The sequence below is a fragment of the Crinia signifera genome, chromosome 4 (genome assembly GCF_055691185.1).
Source record: "Crinia signifera chromosome 4, ASM5569118v1, whole genome shotgun sequence".
NCBI classification, from domain to species: domain Eukaryota; kingdom Metazoa; phylum Chordata; class Amphibia; order Anura; family Myobatrachidae; genus Crinia; species Crinia signifera.
Window position 1 is genome coordinate 187,407,655 of NC_139220.1, and position 18,152 is coordinate 187,425,806.

General features: G+C 40.3%; 1 protein-coding gene across 7 annotated transcripts in view; it reads right to left on the bottom strand.

Moving 5' to 3' along the window:
• Positions 1-18,152, bottom strand: part of IMPDH1 (inosine monophosphate dehydrogenase 1) — a 98,564-nt gene that overhangs the window by 16,627 nt on the left and 63,785 nt on the right. For all 7 annotated transcript variants that reach the window (XM_083183252.1, XM_083183255.1, XM_083183253.1 and 4 more), the window contains 10 exons: positions 13,595-13,696; positions 12,619-12,693; positions 9,513-9,719; positions 8,955-9,042; positions 3,612-3,811; positions 3,387-3,477; positions 3,105-3,200; positions 2,035-2,178; positions 1,793-1,937; positions 1,172-1,315 (listed from right to left, as the gene is read on the bottom strand). In XM_083183252.1, coding sequence (XP_083039378.1) covers positions 1,172-1,315; positions 1,793-1,937; positions 2,035-2,178; positions 3,105-3,200; positions 3,387-3,477; positions 3,612-3,811; positions 8,955-9,042; positions 9,513-9,719; positions 12,619-12,693; positions 13,595-13,696 — 1,292 coding nt within the window. The remainder of the gene's footprint in view (positions 1-1,171; positions 1,316-1,792; positions 1,938-2,034; positions 2,179-3,104; positions 3,201-3,386; positions 3,478-3,611; positions 3,812-8,954; positions 9,043-9,512; positions 9,720-12,618; positions 12,694-13,594; positions 13,697-18,152) is intronic.

Below are 18,152 nucleotides of genomic sequence, written 5' to 3' on the forward strand. Positions count from 1 at the left end.
ATATCTTTATCCTTTTTTACATGTCTATGTTATATGTCTGTACTGTGTTTTTTATTTTCGCTATAGATTTTAGGAAATAAAATAAAGGTTATGTTTTATTATTCCCTTTGGTGCATCACAAAGTGACATTCTCCTCCTTGCTCCACAAGAAATTTTGCAATTTTCACACCAACTTTGACAAATTCAGTGGCACTCAAAGGTGTAGACCAGTGGTTACCAAACTTTTTAAATCACAGCACCCTAAATTATCAGACTATTTTTCATGGCACCCCAAGGCCAAACGTTGGTTACTAATTTCAGGAAAAATATTTTAAAAGTTTTGATTTAAAGGTTTACCCACATATTCTTAATTGGAAGCCACAAGCACTGATTTTGCCTATTTCATTGGTCATAAATAACTTGAATGGATTCTGGACCACCAACCTGAGGCACCCCTGCAAGTGCTCCAAGGCACCCCAGGGAGCCTAGGCGCACAGTTTGGGAACCACTGGTGTAGACACTAGACATTTTTAAAAGATATCATTCAGAATCAAGGTCTTTTAATTTCTCCTCTAATGTGTATGGGGCTTAAGAGAAAAATCGGCTTGGTCTCAAGAAAACACATTAACTGAAAACCTTCCTGCTAAAAGATTCTAATACAACCATTCCATAAGGCTATGGAATAGTTTTATTTATTGTGCTCTTAGCATGGGTTGTTCCTTTCCATACAACATGTGTGTCCTATGCATGTAGCTTGATGGGGGAATACCCTGCCTGTATTATTAGAAGCAGAGAGCTTACTTGCGGCAATGTTGAGGCTATTGGAAAATCTCTGTAGGCAAAGCCAATGAATGCAGTGTGATCAAGCACATAGCATACTGAGAACTTGCACAAAAAAAAAAAAAAAAAAAAAAAAAAAAAAAGTTAACTGTTCTTAAAGAATGAATTGGTCAAGGAACAAAGTACTATTAAAAAAAAAGGATTGAAATTAATGTTTCAGCAGAATATTCAATTTCCCTGTGCATAGTTTATGTCATTATGCCATCGATGAAGTTGATCAGATATCTATTCTCTAAATGATTATTTTAAATAAGATTTACAACATGACAATCTTACTTCCAATTTTTTACTACATTGTTTATATATGCGCTTAAAGAAAACCATACATTTGTTCTAGAACAGTAGAACTTACCTCAATATGGAAAGACTTTTGGCCCCTATGTCTTGGCAGCCATGCTGGATACCTGCAATTAGGTATGGTGCAAACTTATGGATGGACCCTTTGTCTTGAATGGAACCAGATACACCTTGTGCCACCTTCACCTTATCCCCTTCACTGCAGGAAAAGGAATGTATGGTATAGTTCACATTTTACAACCAGTTATAATGACAAATTCCACTCTGCAAGTGCGCAACAACCATGGAACATCAAATAGGGAATGGCAAACCTTACAAAGTGTTCCCGATTCAGTAGAACCAGTATGCATAGAAATTGTAATGTTAGGCAGTTATAGAAACAACCCTTGTCAATTGGGATGTGTGCCCCAGGCAGGCTTTCATGATTATGACTACATGTAACATTAGTCATACTTGTACTGTAACTGGCTCTCATTATGAATATGATAGAGCAGAGATTTCACAGATCCAGACAGCTCCGCAATGAAAACAAAAGTTTCTTCCATTTTGAATCCAACCTGAGGTCAGACTACAAACATAGACCCAAATGAGCCAGCTTGCTCTATCTATTCAGGTGAAAACCAGAAAATAATGTGAAGAATTTCAGACCCATCAATAAACATCCTGCCATAGAGACCTGAAATATCTTTTCTGACTACTGGTATTTTTCTCCATGGCATCCAGGGAGCCCATTCCTCTATATTTCTTCAGCCTCACTCCATCAGAAAAGAAATATTCACCAGGTGCCTCTGTAGTTGCTGCTAGCAAGGAGCCCATCATCACTGAACAGGAAAAACACCAAAAAACAGTAGAATGAGATACACTGACAGTGATAAAGCAACTGCATCTAATGACCATCCATTCTTAGATATACTGTACCTGTAGATGCCCCAAGAGCCAAAGCCTTCACCACATGTCCCACCGTTTGAATACCCCCATCTGCTATAACCGGAACACCAAACCGGCGAGCGTACTCTGCCACTTTGTATACTGCGGTTCCCTGAGGTCTGCCACAAGCCATTACTGCAAACAAGCACAATCACATATCATATAACATGGATATTAACCCTTTCAGGTCCAACGTCTAGTCGGGCTCAACAGCCTTAGCGCTAAATGCAGATCCAATGGTGAGCCACTTCAAAATAAGATTAACACTGTTCAACATTCAATGTTGATCATTTTTGATAGAGAATATATATATATACATATATATATATATATATATATATATATATATATATATATATATATATATATATATATATATATATATATATATATATATATATACATATATATATATATATATATATACACACACACACACACATATATACACACACACATATAGAAACATTTAAACCACACTGAATTGCCAAATAAAACAACCTGAATGGGGAGTTTGCCCTCCCATACTTCGGCGGACAAGAGGTTAACACCTCTTGTCTATATCCCTTCCTGCTTTGCCTAGTTAACGGGGCAAAGGAGGAGGTCACATAGCAGCTCAATAAGCACAGCTATAATACATCTAGCCCTCTGTTTAATCCTTTAAAACAGCCATAAAATCCCTCTCTTGTAATCCATCTGGGGGGGCACTATGGCCTATAACAGAGTTAGCGGAGAGAACGGAGGAGCAGGCACTTCATAAATTAATCTATTGGAGCTGAAACTAAATAAAATGAAACCCCTACCTGCTATGGCAGCTCAGTTACGTAACTAACCTTTCTGGGGCGGATCACTGCCAGGCCAATAGAAATGTTAAAGAAAAATAAATACATTTTTGTTAAACAAATCAATGCTTCCCTCGCAGGCAACAAATAAAAAAAACTGACCATTTGAAGCAAGTGGGAGGGGTTAGAGAAGGAAGGTTCAGTTCCAAGACTTTTCATTACTGCTGTGTCCCTAGGTTTTAATGAAAGGGAAAACTACTCTTAAAACTCTCTACTCACCTTCCTGAGTAATGCATATGGAGCCACACCCCATTCCTACTCGTAGTGCATCCACACCAGCATCAATAAGATTCTTTGCTTGAGCTGCAGTCACCACTAGCAAGCAAAGAAAACGAGAATGCATTAAATAAAGGTCTTGTACTTCATGCACCTATATCAATTCAGATTGAAATATATTTGAAAACAGAGAACTCATGAATCCAGAACACATAAATATGTTGTAAATTACTCTCGCTTCCGACATGACATCTAAAAGAAGATTAAACATAGAAAAATGCTTACCATTCCCACCAACCACCTGAAGCTCGGGGTATTTTTGTTTGATGTAATGGATCATGTTTATCTGATACACAGAATTACCCTGAGAAGAGTCCTGTCAATTAAATAAAGCAAACAGTTGAAATGTCTTTTAAAATGATTTTCCCCACAATATATTCTTTATAAACATTTTAACTTAAATGTACATTTACGTGGACATTGGACAAGTAGATGTACACATATACTTACCAGGACAACTACATCCACACCCCCTTGCATGAGAAGGTCAAGCCGATATTTGTCATCTTCCCTGGTCCCGATAGCTGCACCACACAACAGCTGTTTCCTGCAGTCCTTTGAGGCAAGTGGGTAGTCCCGATTCTTTTTTAAGTCTGTCCTAGCAATAATAGCGACCAGCTCATCACTGTCATTAACTATTGGCAGTTTTCCTGTGGTTAAAGATGGAAAAAAGGTAATGTTAGGAGTGCATCGCCAAGCAGTGACGCCAACAAAGCAGCATGGTCATAGAAGATTTTAGTGAAGCCAGCAAAACAATATTTTAGTCCTAGTGAATTATAAACGAGTTCATAAGCACACTCAGGACGTCACACTAAGGGTATAACATTTCATTTGTGGAAATAAGGCTTTTGTTTATTTTAAAAAATCTGTCATTTACAGTGACAGATTAAAGGAATAAATACAGGAATTCAATATTTAAATCTTAAAATTTGCAATTAATGCTTGAAAAGCAGGAGTCACTGGCCCGACTTTCGCTTTAAGCCTCTGATACTTACTTTCCATACAGGAGGCTCATTGCCAACAAACATTCTCCCCAACACATACATATAGCAAGCAATAGTCCCATCCTGAGGGAACAAAACTGAATTCCTATAAACACAAGGATTATATGAGGATAAAGGATTTGCTCCTTTCTGCTTCTTGTTCAAGCAAAAGACCAGGAGGACAGTGCATTTCCTTTCCGAGCACACCAAGTAATTTCTTACCACCAACACTGATATTTTCTGTCTCTGTTGGAATTTGCCCTGCCCCCTTATTCATAGACAGTAGCCTGGGGCTATTGATAGAGAAGAGGATGGTATCTGGTCCAGGTTCCTGCTTACCTTTGGTTAATGAGTAATTCCAAAAAGGTGCAAGTCAGACACAAAGCTTAAATGAGGCTACGGAGCTAACCACAACCAATCCTAAATGTAAGTGATATTAAAAAAGATTGATGCACAAATACTTTAGAAAAAGGAAAAGATACAATGTTGCATGGTTTTGAAGATGCTAGAAGTATAGATAAAGCCCCATACACACTAGGAGATATTGATACAATAATCGCTCAGAAAAGGGGTTCTGAGTTATATTGTTCACACTATCGTCCAGTGTGGACAATCAACATCGTTATCTATGTGCACACCCGCGCATAACGAACGATGAGTGATCTCTAGTGAGTAGTAACAATCCATGGTTTCTCCCAGCTCACTGAATGGTATTAGTAACCAGTCTAGAACACTACATGATAACAGAATTCAGAGATATTGGTTACATATATTTGCAAGCCCCCAAGCAGTCGTCAAGGCTTCTCTGTACATTGGGGGTCCCTAGCGCTATATCTAGGTGCAGGGTTCGGCCCCCCAAAAACCAGCACAAGCCAGAAAGTCCAGAGCCGCACACCACTGAAAATACTATAGTGTTAATAAGGATTAGTGATAAGAAGCCGAAGCGAGCGAGAGAGAGGGAGAGATCTATATATAGCTTCGGCTTCTTATCACTAATCCTTATTAACACTATAGTATTTTCAGTGGTGTGCGGCTCTGGACTTTCTGGCTTGTGCTGGTTTTTGTGGTTGCCGTACCCTGCACCTAGAAATAGCGATAGGGACCCCCAATATACAGAGAAGCCTTGACGACGGCTTGGGGGCTTACACATAAATTTGTGCAAATATATGTAACCAATATCTCTCTCTAAATATATCATCAGCGGTCACGTAGTGTGTATGGGGCTTAAGCCTCTTCTTTAGCTGAAAGTGCCAATCTGCATGATCAGTCTCACATTTATGCCTACTGAATAGAATGCAGCAAAGTGTTGGAAAAGTAACAGAACTGACTTCAGTGCGGAGTTAGGTGCGATGTGCAAATGGGACAGAAAAGGTGGATGTGACATGGGGGCTACTTAAGTGAAAATATTGGCAACCTTTTCTTGTTGAATTAATCATGCCTGATGTCAGCTTTATCTATGGGGCATTATAATAGATCTATGACTAATCGCTTCACTGGCATTTTCCTCACATTTCTTTTACATAAAAGTAACACCAACTCCCGCTCACATTCCAGCACACTGATCCAATACAGAGATGGTCCTTTCAAACCTAACACACTAATGTACTACTTGTTTTAGATTATAATGAACCTTAGGGCAGTGCAGCAACCACAATTCTATGTATATGATGGTTATAAATTCTTATACAAACAATGTGGTGTGTGTGTGGGGGGGGGGGGTCGGTGGAGGAAATACATTGGCTATATGATCCATGGGGACTGATTCAATTAAAAAAACAAAAACGAGGGACTTTTTTTTTTATTCACCTGCAAAAAAGTACCCAATAACTACTGTAAGCCGCTTATGTGGCCACAACCTTAGAATGGATCCTTTTTTACTGTGGTAAAGTCCTTACTTTTTGCATGTGCATTATTCATATTTAATCGACCCCCCCCCCCCCCTAAATTACCACAGCTAATTGACTCCCTTATCTACTCATGGATTTACTTTTTTACTCATCTGCTGTGACCGGTTAGCACAGGGCTGGGCAACACCGGCCCTCCAGATGTTAATGAACTACACATCCCCGGATGCTTTGCATTAGTTTTGCTATGTGGCCATGCTGAAACTGATGCAAGGCATGCTGGGATGTGTAGTTCATCAACATCTGGGAGGGACGGTGTTGCCCAGCCCTGTGCTAACCGGTCACAGATTCGGGGCGTGAACACAGCGGAAAGGATGTAGGACACAGACCTGCGGAGCTCCCTAATCCTTACTCTAAAACCTGAACTCTTATCCTGCTGTCCTGACCACCAGCCTGGTTTGCCGAGTGCTTGAGACTCCCAGCGTTGTCTCCCGAAACCTCCACCATCACCGATAGCTGCTGGGACCTGCAAGTAATGAGCGTAGCCTGCACTCCCTGGGGACGGTGCAGCTCTGCTGGGGTAAACCTCCGACACATACAAAACACCTGGGCGGCCAGCACAGCACACTCCTCATCAAGAAGTTATCCAAAGTGAGCAGCCATTGCAAGGTCTGACCCTCTTTTCTTTTATGCAATGGGGGCCTGCAGGAATTGTCCTCATTACAGTTAAGGGGCTACACAGAGAGGGCATCTCCTACATAATCAGCTGCTGCTCCCCTGTGCAGTACTGTACTTTAACTGCCTCTAAACCACCTTCACATATTAATTGCTATATTATTTACCTCATCACAGTGAAATGCCACCATCCTGCTTCAGCCGCTAAGCTGGATAAATTTGTAACAACAACAACTGCAGCTAGAGACCAGTCTGATTTAGGTGCACCCGATTCTTTTACAAGACTACGTCCGCATGATCTCCTCAGGCATTGCTGCAGCAAGTGCTGTAGGCCATAGCAGGCAGCGAGAAGAGGCTTTCAGACCAGATAAAAAGGTGCAATGTGACGTGTATTTATTATGAAAGGATGTACAGCTCATACGCCAACATTTTACGGATTCTGTGTATTAACGCCTATTGTGGGGCTTTAACAAGATAGGGATCGGGTGAATAAGGGACTGGAAATGAATTGCACCAATCATTAAAGCCACCCTTATCCACCAGTATTATACCACAGATAATTGTATTCTCAGCACAGGGTGTAAGATATCAAATAGCTTTGTCATTCTTTGTCCAAAAGGCAGCTACAGGTAAAATCTACTGCAGTAATAAAATTGACTGCTATTGGTTACTTTAGGAGGTATAATTATTTATGCAGATATCCGTGTAATTGGCTGTATTGGAAAGCATGCCATAAAGGGGAGTATATCATTTGGCTTTTGTTTTATAACCAAACTATTATTTTGGTAAACTAGAGAACTTGCCTTTATGGGCCAGGTCAGAGAAGATGCCACGTCACCAATTTTCCCTGGCTGTGGCATAACACCACGGGCTGTCGGAGCCCGGTGCTGGTTTCAAAATACGGGGGACCCCAAGATTTTTTGTCCCCCGTACTTTTGGAACCAGGACCGCTCCAAGAGTCTGGGGCTGGTTTCAGAAATACGGGGGACCCTAAGCTTTTTGTCCCCTGTATTTTTGGAACCAGGTCCAGCTCAATGAGCCCAGGGCTCGCTATGTTCAGGAGGGGGGACCTCACGCCATTTTTTTAACTTTTACACAGGGCCATGCACAGATCTCAATGATCTGTGCATGGTTCTGGCAAATTCGCCTGTCAGAACCTGGTCTGCATGTATGGCTATTTTTAGTAACATCTTCCCGTTTTTGCATCTCATTAAATATATCGTCAAAAAAATGTTTTCGCATCTCATTAAAACGTCACCCATAGTCCTGATAAATTACATTTGACATATATAGTGATGATTACCAAGACTATAGTTTTGGTAATATCATTTATCAGATTTTCGCATAAGCAAATCTGAATTAAAGTAGTTCTAACAATATGAAATTGTTAATCTAGGTAGATTTCTGTGTTTCTCAACCTCTGTCCACATGGAACCCAAGCACTGAGTGTTTTGAAGTTCTCTGCAGGAATAATTAGTACTACCTGTAGGTCTATTGGGTCAGCTAGATGATCTGGAAAACATGCAATGTTAGGGTTCCATGAGGACCATGCTTGAGAAACAATGACATATAGGGCATTATTCTAGTTCACTGTTAGAGGCAAATTCCTTCTTAGCTGGACAAAGCCATGTGCACTGCAGGTGGGGCAGATGTAACTTATGCAGAGAGATTTAGATTTGGGTGGGGTTTTACTTCAAAGTGAGATCTATATTGCAGTGTAAAAATAAAGCAGTCAGTATATTCCCTGCACAGAAACAAAATAACTCACCAAATCTAATTCTATCTGCACATGTTACATCTGACCCCCCCTGCAGTGCACATGGTTTTGTCCATCTGAGAAGGAATTTGCCTCTAAGCGTGAACTAGAATAATGCCCATAGTATCTGCAGTGTGACAAAGTAAAACACCACTTGCACAAAGCAGTCTAGCAGCTCTTCGGTATTTATAGTATTTTTCAAGAATTCAACAGAATATTGGAACAGATTTCTGAAGCAGCTTAAAGTGCGAATGTAAAAAAGGTATAAAAGACTTCTATGGAGCCCTAAATTATGCTTGTGGCTTTAGAACAGACACAGTAAGGCATTAAATCAGATCCAAAAATCACTAAATAGGTCAGCATTAAAATATATGCCGCATGTTACATACTTCTAACCACGTGGTAGGTATGAACTAGACTTTCTAATGCTAAGGGTTTTGCAAGTTTTACCTATAAAACTGAAATACACTTGCAGTAAAAGTTTTTACATTTATACAACAGTCAATGTGATTGCAGGCATGTAAAATGGGCATACCTTTTTTACTACGTTGGAGAATTTCATTTGCTTCTTTGAGCGTGACACCTGATGGAGCAACAACCAGTTCATCTCTTTTGGTCATTACCTATAGAACAATCAGAATACAGATTATGACATATGGAACCAGATACACCATATTCATTCCAAAAAAGGGTCGAGGACCATATTTACGCTAGTTTTCAGGTGACAAGTAACATTTAAAAAAAAAAAAAAAACCACACACACAAAAAATAAAAACACACTTCTTTCTATACTTTACATGGTCATACGTAAATATAAATAGTATTCTGTTCAATAAAAAGAAAAGAGCAGTGATTGTAAGAAAACAGATCAAGCAAACATGGGTTTCTTCTTAAAAACACATACATACTAATCTTAAACACCAAATATAAAACTAACAATTTCTCCTGGAAAATTTGTTCTGTTCTTTTCCTATGTAGAGCAGGGCACACACAGAGGAACAGATAATACTGAACATTGGCTCAGACTGCCATTAAAAGAGGACATGGAAGTACAAGGATTAGCTAATCGAAACAGTGGTTTCTGATACAGTACCTCACTCAAATAAGTGGTGTAGTCTTTTTCTGTCAAAAAGTCTATATCTCTTGAGGTGACAATCCCCACTAATTTGCTGCCCATTTTTCCAGTTTCTGTCACTGGGATGCCAGAAAATCCATGTCGGTTCTTAGCTTCAAATACATCCCCCACAGTGTGGTTGGGACTCATTACTACTGGGTCAGTGATAAATCCTTGTTCAAACTTCTGCAGAAAGAGAAAGAAAAAGGACATGCTAGAGAGAGAAGGCCATGCCAAGGACATCAATTAGGTTTAAACATACGTTAACTCATAAAGTTATACACAGGAAGCCCATAAAAATACAAATATCACCACTTCCAAATGACAATAATCAAAGGAATCTTACAATAAGAGCACTGCAATAAAATCCCTGTTGCAATTTAAAGAGAGAAGTAAACCAAAGTTCCAGCAGCTTCAGATGTGAGCGTAATTCATGGCGAGTTTTCAAACAGCCACATTCCTGCAGGAGAGTACCGTAATTAGGGTACTTGTTTCCTAGCAGGGCGCCCACTAAGCTATTAGCTTAGTTGGCTATTCTGCGTAGTGAAATCGCATCGCACCGCATGGCTTTTTGTGCCTTGCGATGTGCTCTCAGTAGTTAATTTATTCACTGCACCCTGAGTGAAATCGCATCGCATATGAGATGAGATCTCAGTAGTTCATATGGTAAAACACCTAAAACAGCTCCACTCTCCACGTCACCCTGAAGCGTGGCGTTCGCAGTGGAACGCATCCTCCGACCTTTTCATACCCCCACTATCCAAGTCGGCGTGGAGTTGATTTTATATAGTGTGGCGAGCGCAGCAAGCCCGAAGCGTGGCGAGCCCTGCGGATTACTTTACATGTATTCTGCGTCCGCTCGCCACACTTTATAAAATCAACTCCACGCCAACGTGGATAGTGGGGGTATGAAAAGGTTGGAGGATGCGTTCCGCCGCCCCTCGCGAGGCTCGCCACGCTTCGGGGTGATGTGGAGAGTGGTGCTGTTTTAGGGGTTTTACCATATTAACTAGAGATCTCATCTCACACCACAAAAAAAAGGGCCATGCGATGTGATTTCACTCAGGGTGCAGTGAATAAATTAACTACTGAGCGTACGTAGAGAATCTGGGCGCCCTGCTAGGAAACAAGTACCTAATTAGTAGGTATACAGCACCAGACATATATATTACATATCCACTTTCTCCCTCTCATGCTGTCAACGTGAGAGTGAGATTAGTTATTAGTTCATAATTTAGTTAAACTGCCACTTAATCCTTAAAAAAGAATTGACCCTTGGGAAAATTACTACATCATCGTTTCAAGGTGGCTACTGTAACTATTTAAGTAAAAAGGTAGACCTTCTATAAATGTGTGTGTAATCTTTCACGCTCATGCTGTTAGTGCAATATTGGAACAATTAAGATCTTAAAGTGCCAGTGAACTGTAAACCAAAAGGGATTAAGACTTTCTGTAAAATATATGAGTTAACCAATCCCAAAATATATCTCCCATAAAGACAGTTATGCCCCATATAGATAATAAGTTTTGGAAAAAAGTCAAAGGGGGTATGCAATCTGGGATTACGGCTGTCGATACCCGCCGACAGCCGTGATCCTGGCCCGTTTGCAGTCAGATCGACCGCATAACGACAGATGGGATTCAATGTCCCGTCTGCAGATGGACGCAAAGGGGGCGTGGCCACGAAAAAGACTGAGGATTGTTGATCTGCGGCCTTCCGACAATCCACGGCCGTTATCGGCAGAATGGGCCTGACAGCTTCTGAAGTCGGGCCCGTTCTGTCGTGATCCTGCATCAATGCTGTCGTTAATGACAGCATTGAATATGGAGCCGCCGCTATTTCCCATGTCGGAAATAGCGGCGGGACATTGCATATCACCAAAGATGAGTGTGACCGGTTATAGATTATATTTCCTATATAAAAAGGTAAAAATTACATGTCATTATGATAAATAAAAAAGGTTTGCTTGTCAATTTTCACACAGATTTGAAAAGTTCACTTGGCACTCAAAGGGTTAAGATAGTCATCAGTGTACATTATAACCACTCCGCCACACTTATCTGCAGGCTAAAATGTAATATCGGATCAGAGCTCAATAATTATTGCTTTGCATTCATACCATGACAAAATTATTCCATAAGGCAGTGGGTGCTACCTTCTTGTCTCACATCTCCCTGAAGGGGGCTAGAGTGTAATCCCCTACAAGGAGAAATTACTTGGTGCACTCTCCCTTGATATGAACTACATGTTCTCATGAAGTATGCCTAAGCAGTATGACCTAATTACTATCCAATGTTTGCATGAGAGAAATAAAAAAAGCAGGTAATCTAATGTTTTAGTCCAGTGCTGTATACCTACAGTACAATTGTATTTCCTTGCAGGAACGTGGCTGTTTGGAAATCAACTCACCTTGGCTTGATGAAGCCAATATACATCTGAAGCCGTTTGAACATTGTGGCAATTTATTGAAATGCAAGAAAGTAAACCAGTGTTATTACTGCAGTGCTGTGATGGTGACCTATTTTTATCATTTTTGAACTAGCCATTACTGTTCATTGCATGTAAATAGTTACAGACAATAAGTTATTGTTTTATATTATTATAGCAGCTTCATGAATATTAGAGTATTTTAAAATGGACTATTCAAAATAGTTATATTGTGATTGATATAGTTTTTTGCTACACACATAAACTAATACTAATGAGAAGAAAGAGAGGGATCGGAGGTAATTACTTTGCAATTCATCAAGAAAATATTTGTTTTATTAGAAATCATGCATATTATTGCAAATATAAGAAGCGGCTTCAGATTTCTGAAACCTGAATAAGACCCTGAACTACAGTACATCTTCGTACCTATGTACCGACTTCCATCTCTAATTTCCAAATGTATCCAGACTTCATGTATTATCCCATTTATCATAATCAATATTTCAGAAGATAGAAAACAGGCTATACAGGGGGGAAAAAAAATTTAGGACCAAGTTAAAAATACTGATAATACAAAAAATAAAAAAATAAATGCCCTGATCCAGACATTTAAAGGAAAAAAAAACCCCAAACACTAGATTTATCAAGTCTTACCTTCACTTTGCGGACTTCGTTGGCCTGAAACTCTGGGGTACAGTTATGATGAATGATTCCTATACCTCCCATCAACTGCAAAACAAGAAGCCATAATTAAAAACTTACAAGTGTACAGGCACCTTGCAAAAAGGAACCAAACAGCGTTTACAGTACATGGCTGACGCTGCAATAAGAATAGGATTAATCTTTTAATTATGAAAATTATACACTACTAGGACTGAGCAAACAATCAAAACAGAACTTCTTTAAATCTCCCTAACTCTATGCATGAGAGCCACATTTGACTGCACTTATAGGCAATATACTGTAGGTAGAGCTGTTGTCACATGAGCACAAAAACTTAATTTACAAACCAGCTAAAAAGTGAAATTTTGCACGTAGCCAAAGCCATGCTGTGCTACCTTTATGAGGCCACGAGCGGTAGAAATGCTGCAAACCTCATGTGATAGTTGTCTATAGGGGATTGGTACTAAATCCCGGAGTTCAAAAGCCCGACAAGGAAGGGGGGGGGGGGTGTAGGGGGACGGGACGTGGATCGCCCCCTCCCCTTGTATGGGCATCGTGGACACCCATAGAGGGAGAAAATGTCGGGATTTTGAATGCATCCCGTTTATAGCTCACCAACATAAAGATAAATGTTTTAGTACAAACCAGAGCTCATTTAGGTGCCAGTACAGTATCAAGGTGACGCTTAAGAAAACACAGCACACAAATATTATTGTTTCTGAGCTTGACCTACCTTAAATACTCCAATAAGATTATGTGCAAGCCCCCAGTGTTACAAGAATGGGGCCTAACTTTGGGAAACCCTAGTATCAAGCAATAAGAACAAATCTGAAGTAACAAAGATCAAATAAGAATTTCCCTCAAAGATCCCACTTAAAAACGGAAGTAGCTAACACTTTCTATACTGTCGACTTTGCAGCAAGCTATCCTTCTGGCAGAGGTTATAAAGTCTGTGCCTTATACTCACCGCCATTGCAATAGCCATATCGGACTCAGTCACTGTGTCCATGGGAGAGGAAATCAACGGCGTCTTCAAAGTTATCTTACGAGTCAAGGCAGATGTCAGGTCCTTTAACAACACATACACAATAAGGTTCTATGTATAGAAACTATATACATTGATTATATAAATAAAAAGCATTTTTGGTCTAAAAAGGGAACTAAAATGGATCATCAAAATAGCTGGTAGAGTTCACAGATAGAATTTAACCAATTACAAATATAACACTGGCAGGAATGGGCTGGAATGTTGCAATTAATAAATCTTTTATATAATCCAATCTCATATGATTATCATACAAATTATTACTGTGAAGAATAGCCAGAGAACAGGATACAGATCTTCATGCAGTGACCACATCATATAACTATACCAAATAATTGTGCCATTCATGTTCCACTGCTCAGTAAAAGCCAATTGTGTTCAAGAGATAGTTTTATGTATAGGTTTATCAATCCAGCAATCGTACATATTGGATTTATGAAGACATATGCCCAGTGGAGTCACTAGGTGGGTGTGGACCAAACCATCTGAAGGAATGACACCAAAAACAGAGGCACTGCTCTGCTAATTTGGAGACGCTGACAAATGATTACGTATAAGCTGGGCAAGCCCCCAGTGTGACAAGAATGGGGGCATAAAATGTGTCATGCCACAAAAATATCATACAGCAGTAGGAATGATGAGACCATGCCCAATTTTGGTGCCTGTGAGGAGTTTGCATTGGGTGACAAATCCCATTGACCAGATTGTATATTTAAGAAGCTTCCTAGCTTTCTTTTCATTCCTGTTCCTTTTATGCACACCGATCTAAAAATTCTGCAGGTATAGAACCTGAAGGGTGAGATTTAATAGGATGAGAGATTCAGAAAGTGAGAGATTTGTTGAGAAAATGTCAGGTTTTTTAAAGCGGCAATCATTTACACTTCAAACTGGTTTAGTAGTATAAATGATTGCCCCTTTAAAAAACCTGGAGATTTCTTACCAAATCTCTCACTTTCTGAATCTCTCATCCTATTAAATCTCACCCAAAGACTCAAAAAAGTACAGAAAGTTTCTTGAGAGAATGAAGATCTTATGGGTAGCAATGACTAGTCTACTTATGTTAATAAAGAAAAGGAATGTTAGGCTTAGGACATACATTGTGTTTTTGCAGGTTCAATGGGATCCATTTGGCAGGAAGGAGTGGCTGCCTCCACATATGCGGCGGTACTGCATCTACCGAACACAACCACAGCGTGCTGCAGTTGAACAGTATGACCAGCGTTCAACTAGAACACATACATTTGAATGTATGTATGTACTCACAGTGTGGCTGTTCCGCTAACCCTGCTACTTAAAAAAATACTGTGACACCGGCCGGACACAATAGATCCTGTTCTGCGGCATCCAGCTGAAACGTAATGTGTCACTCCAAACAGCTGTGTCCTGTCAATTAGATTCCATTGAACTGCAGCCTGAAAAACAAAATGCAATGTGTGGCCCAAGCCTTAAGGTGGATACACACCTACAGATCTGTCCAATCTATCTGGCAAAATAAAAAAAAAGGTACAAAACACAAAATAAAAAAACATGGAAATGTACGGGAGCCAATAACAATCGATCATTTGCTCCCAAACTCTGAAAAACAAACAGATTTAACCAATTTGTATGATAGACCATTGTCTAAGAGATTTGTCCAAATAATAGTTTTTGTCTATTTTCCAGTGTATGGTAAATGATTGAATTTCATAAGCTCAACAGCCAGAATGGACAGATAAATCTGTAGGTGTGTACCTAGCTAGTTGACCAGTTCCATGATTTAGGCAGATTTACGCTTTAGTATTTCCATTCCTTTTTTTTTTTTGAAGGTAGAATAGACACAAAGCCATGTCAGTAGTCAAAGAATAAGAATATTCTATATTTCTTCTTTCATGCCTATGGTGGACAGTGGGTGGAGCTTCAGCTACAGGCACCAAGGAGATTAGATTTCTTTGAGTACAGCCCAGGCTCCTCTTCATCCATGCCCCCCTATAGGCTTCAGGTTTTTTTTGGCACCTCACAGGTAAACCAAAGCAGAGCTCTGTGCCCTGTACGGATTTTCTTTTTTTTGTTGTTGTATTTTTACCTAAATAACCTAGGAGACCGCCTGCAGAAGCTGCTCCTGTGTGGCTAGACCCGGTGCTTTGGCTTTCACAACCAGACCCACCGGAGACCTCCCTAAACAGTAAGACGCCTCCCCCAACCCACAAGGTAAGCGGGTACTCCTCTCCACAGCGCCAGGTGTCACTGTGCAAATCCGGTGGGGGGAGGAACGAAACTAATACTAGCGGCATATGGTGCCGGAGGCGGGGTGCATCGCCCGGCAACCCTGGCATCAGGCACCCGGCATTTTTTGCACAGCCACTAGATCACCAGGGAGGCCATGCCGTGGATCGCCATTTTTGGTGCAGGGCATTGGTTGTTTCCAGGCAGATATGGAATTGATCCTCAGCTCTTCGTCTCCACTTCCACAGCGGGTACCTGTTGAGGTCTACCCAAGCTGGGCTAGGCTTCTCCTTGCCAAAAAGCCAAATTCAGGTTCCATTGCTGACCTGTGTCATATCACAGCAGGGCCTTGTGCTCAGAACTAAACGAGTTTGTTTACTGGAGAACAAAGTATAATGTAAAGACATTAAAGGATTTGTCACTTGTGTGTATGTCGTCGAGTGGTGGGTCTGGACATAGATTAATAGTACGAATTAGAAAAGGTCAGCTTTCACCACCCACAAGGACCATCCCCATTATACAAATACCCAGGGAATCCCGAGATTCTTCTAGTTTAGTGGTTCCCAACCTGAGGGTACCCTGCAGACCAGTTGGGGGTACTTGAAAATAATACTGGTAATGGCGGAAGAATAAGTCTCCCGATAGCGGAAGAAGTCTCCCATTGCCATGGAGATGAACCACGTTGCGTCACTTCAAGTTCTGTCTGTAGCATCATCAAAGTTTCCTCATGTTTTTGTCCAACCAGCAATCCACTGGGAACTACCTACATTGCTCTCAGACATTCCGAGATTATCTACCTCGCGCTGACACGGGCGGAGGAAGCAGCGGCATTAATCCTACAGGCAATAGTGGGAACTCCGGAGACCGTACACAGTCAGCAGCCAGACACAGAGGGACCCGATTCTTGACCGCACACTACTCCTTAATATAAGGATATGCCTAACGCTCACTTACACTCCACCTGTAAGTACTGTAGATATTTCAAATTGAGAGGAGGGGGTCCTCATAAATAAAAAGCCTAATCAAAGGGTCCGAGAGAGAAAAAAAGGTTGGGAACCACTGTTCTAGTTCATCGTTGTGCTATACTAACAACAGTAGACCCAATGACTACAACAGGATGTGTGTACACCATTACAGAAAGAGAAACACTGTCTGCAACTTCAAAACTAAACTCAGGGAACGTATGAGCAAAACCTAGTCTGTTATATTTATTAAGGTTATATTGCTTTTTTTCAAAACTTTATAATACACTGTCTGCAAGTTAGTATTTTGTATAATTTAGCTGCCTGCTTGTCAGTAAAATTATTACCTCATTATCCCATGGGAGTCCCAAAGAGAAATTTGGTACATGTTTAAATTAAATATGGGAGAACTTAAAAAATAAATAAAAATATATATATATTTGAGGTCAAAAGGTCATAGTCAAAGGTTATTAAACTAGTACAGGTTGAGTACTGCAATCCAAAATGCTCTGGACCAGATTAATTTTGGATAATGGATTATTTCCGTATTTCAATGATGCATCTTGAGGTATAATGCATTTATGTTGTACAAACACATGAAATACACACAAATAATTTTATTTGTGCATAAAATAAGGTTTCAAAACATGAAACAAAGTTTGTTTACTAATCTCAGATACTAAATTTGAAGGCCAAGCAATCATTGTCTTGGACATATTTAGTGCCAGTTACAGATCATGTCCCCAGTAGTACTTGCTGGAATGTATGGGTTTTCAGAATAATTTGGATAATAGATATGTGGATGAGGCAACCTATACTACTTTACTAAAAAAAAATTGAAGTGAAAATATCTAGTTATAAGCTTCAAAATGACACTAAGTTCATCTCTTTTTCCTAAATAGAACTCAAGTTACAGGCAGACCCCCGTGGCAGTAAATTTGCTTATTTTGTTAATTTTTAAAGGGGTAGGCAAGTAATTTTTAACGGAGTCCGAATATTTCTAATTATTTTGATCGAGGTCCACAAAAAACACAAAATAAAATATTGGTTATATATATTATATATGGCACAGAGGGGACACAGAACTCCATCACATTCACCTTAGATGTACTACTTTGAAAAGACCCCTCTCCCCATAGGCCTTCCTGCTGCTGCACAGACAGTGCTCGCCAGTTCTGAGGCAGCTTCGCCACATGGAGCCGACTGAGCTACAAGCGGCGCGCAGGTGTGTGGTGATGTCACCCACGCACCCGCCGCAATGCATTTCTGGGACCGCTGCAGTTTCAGGAGTGTGTAGGCGGTCCGCATCTCTGTCC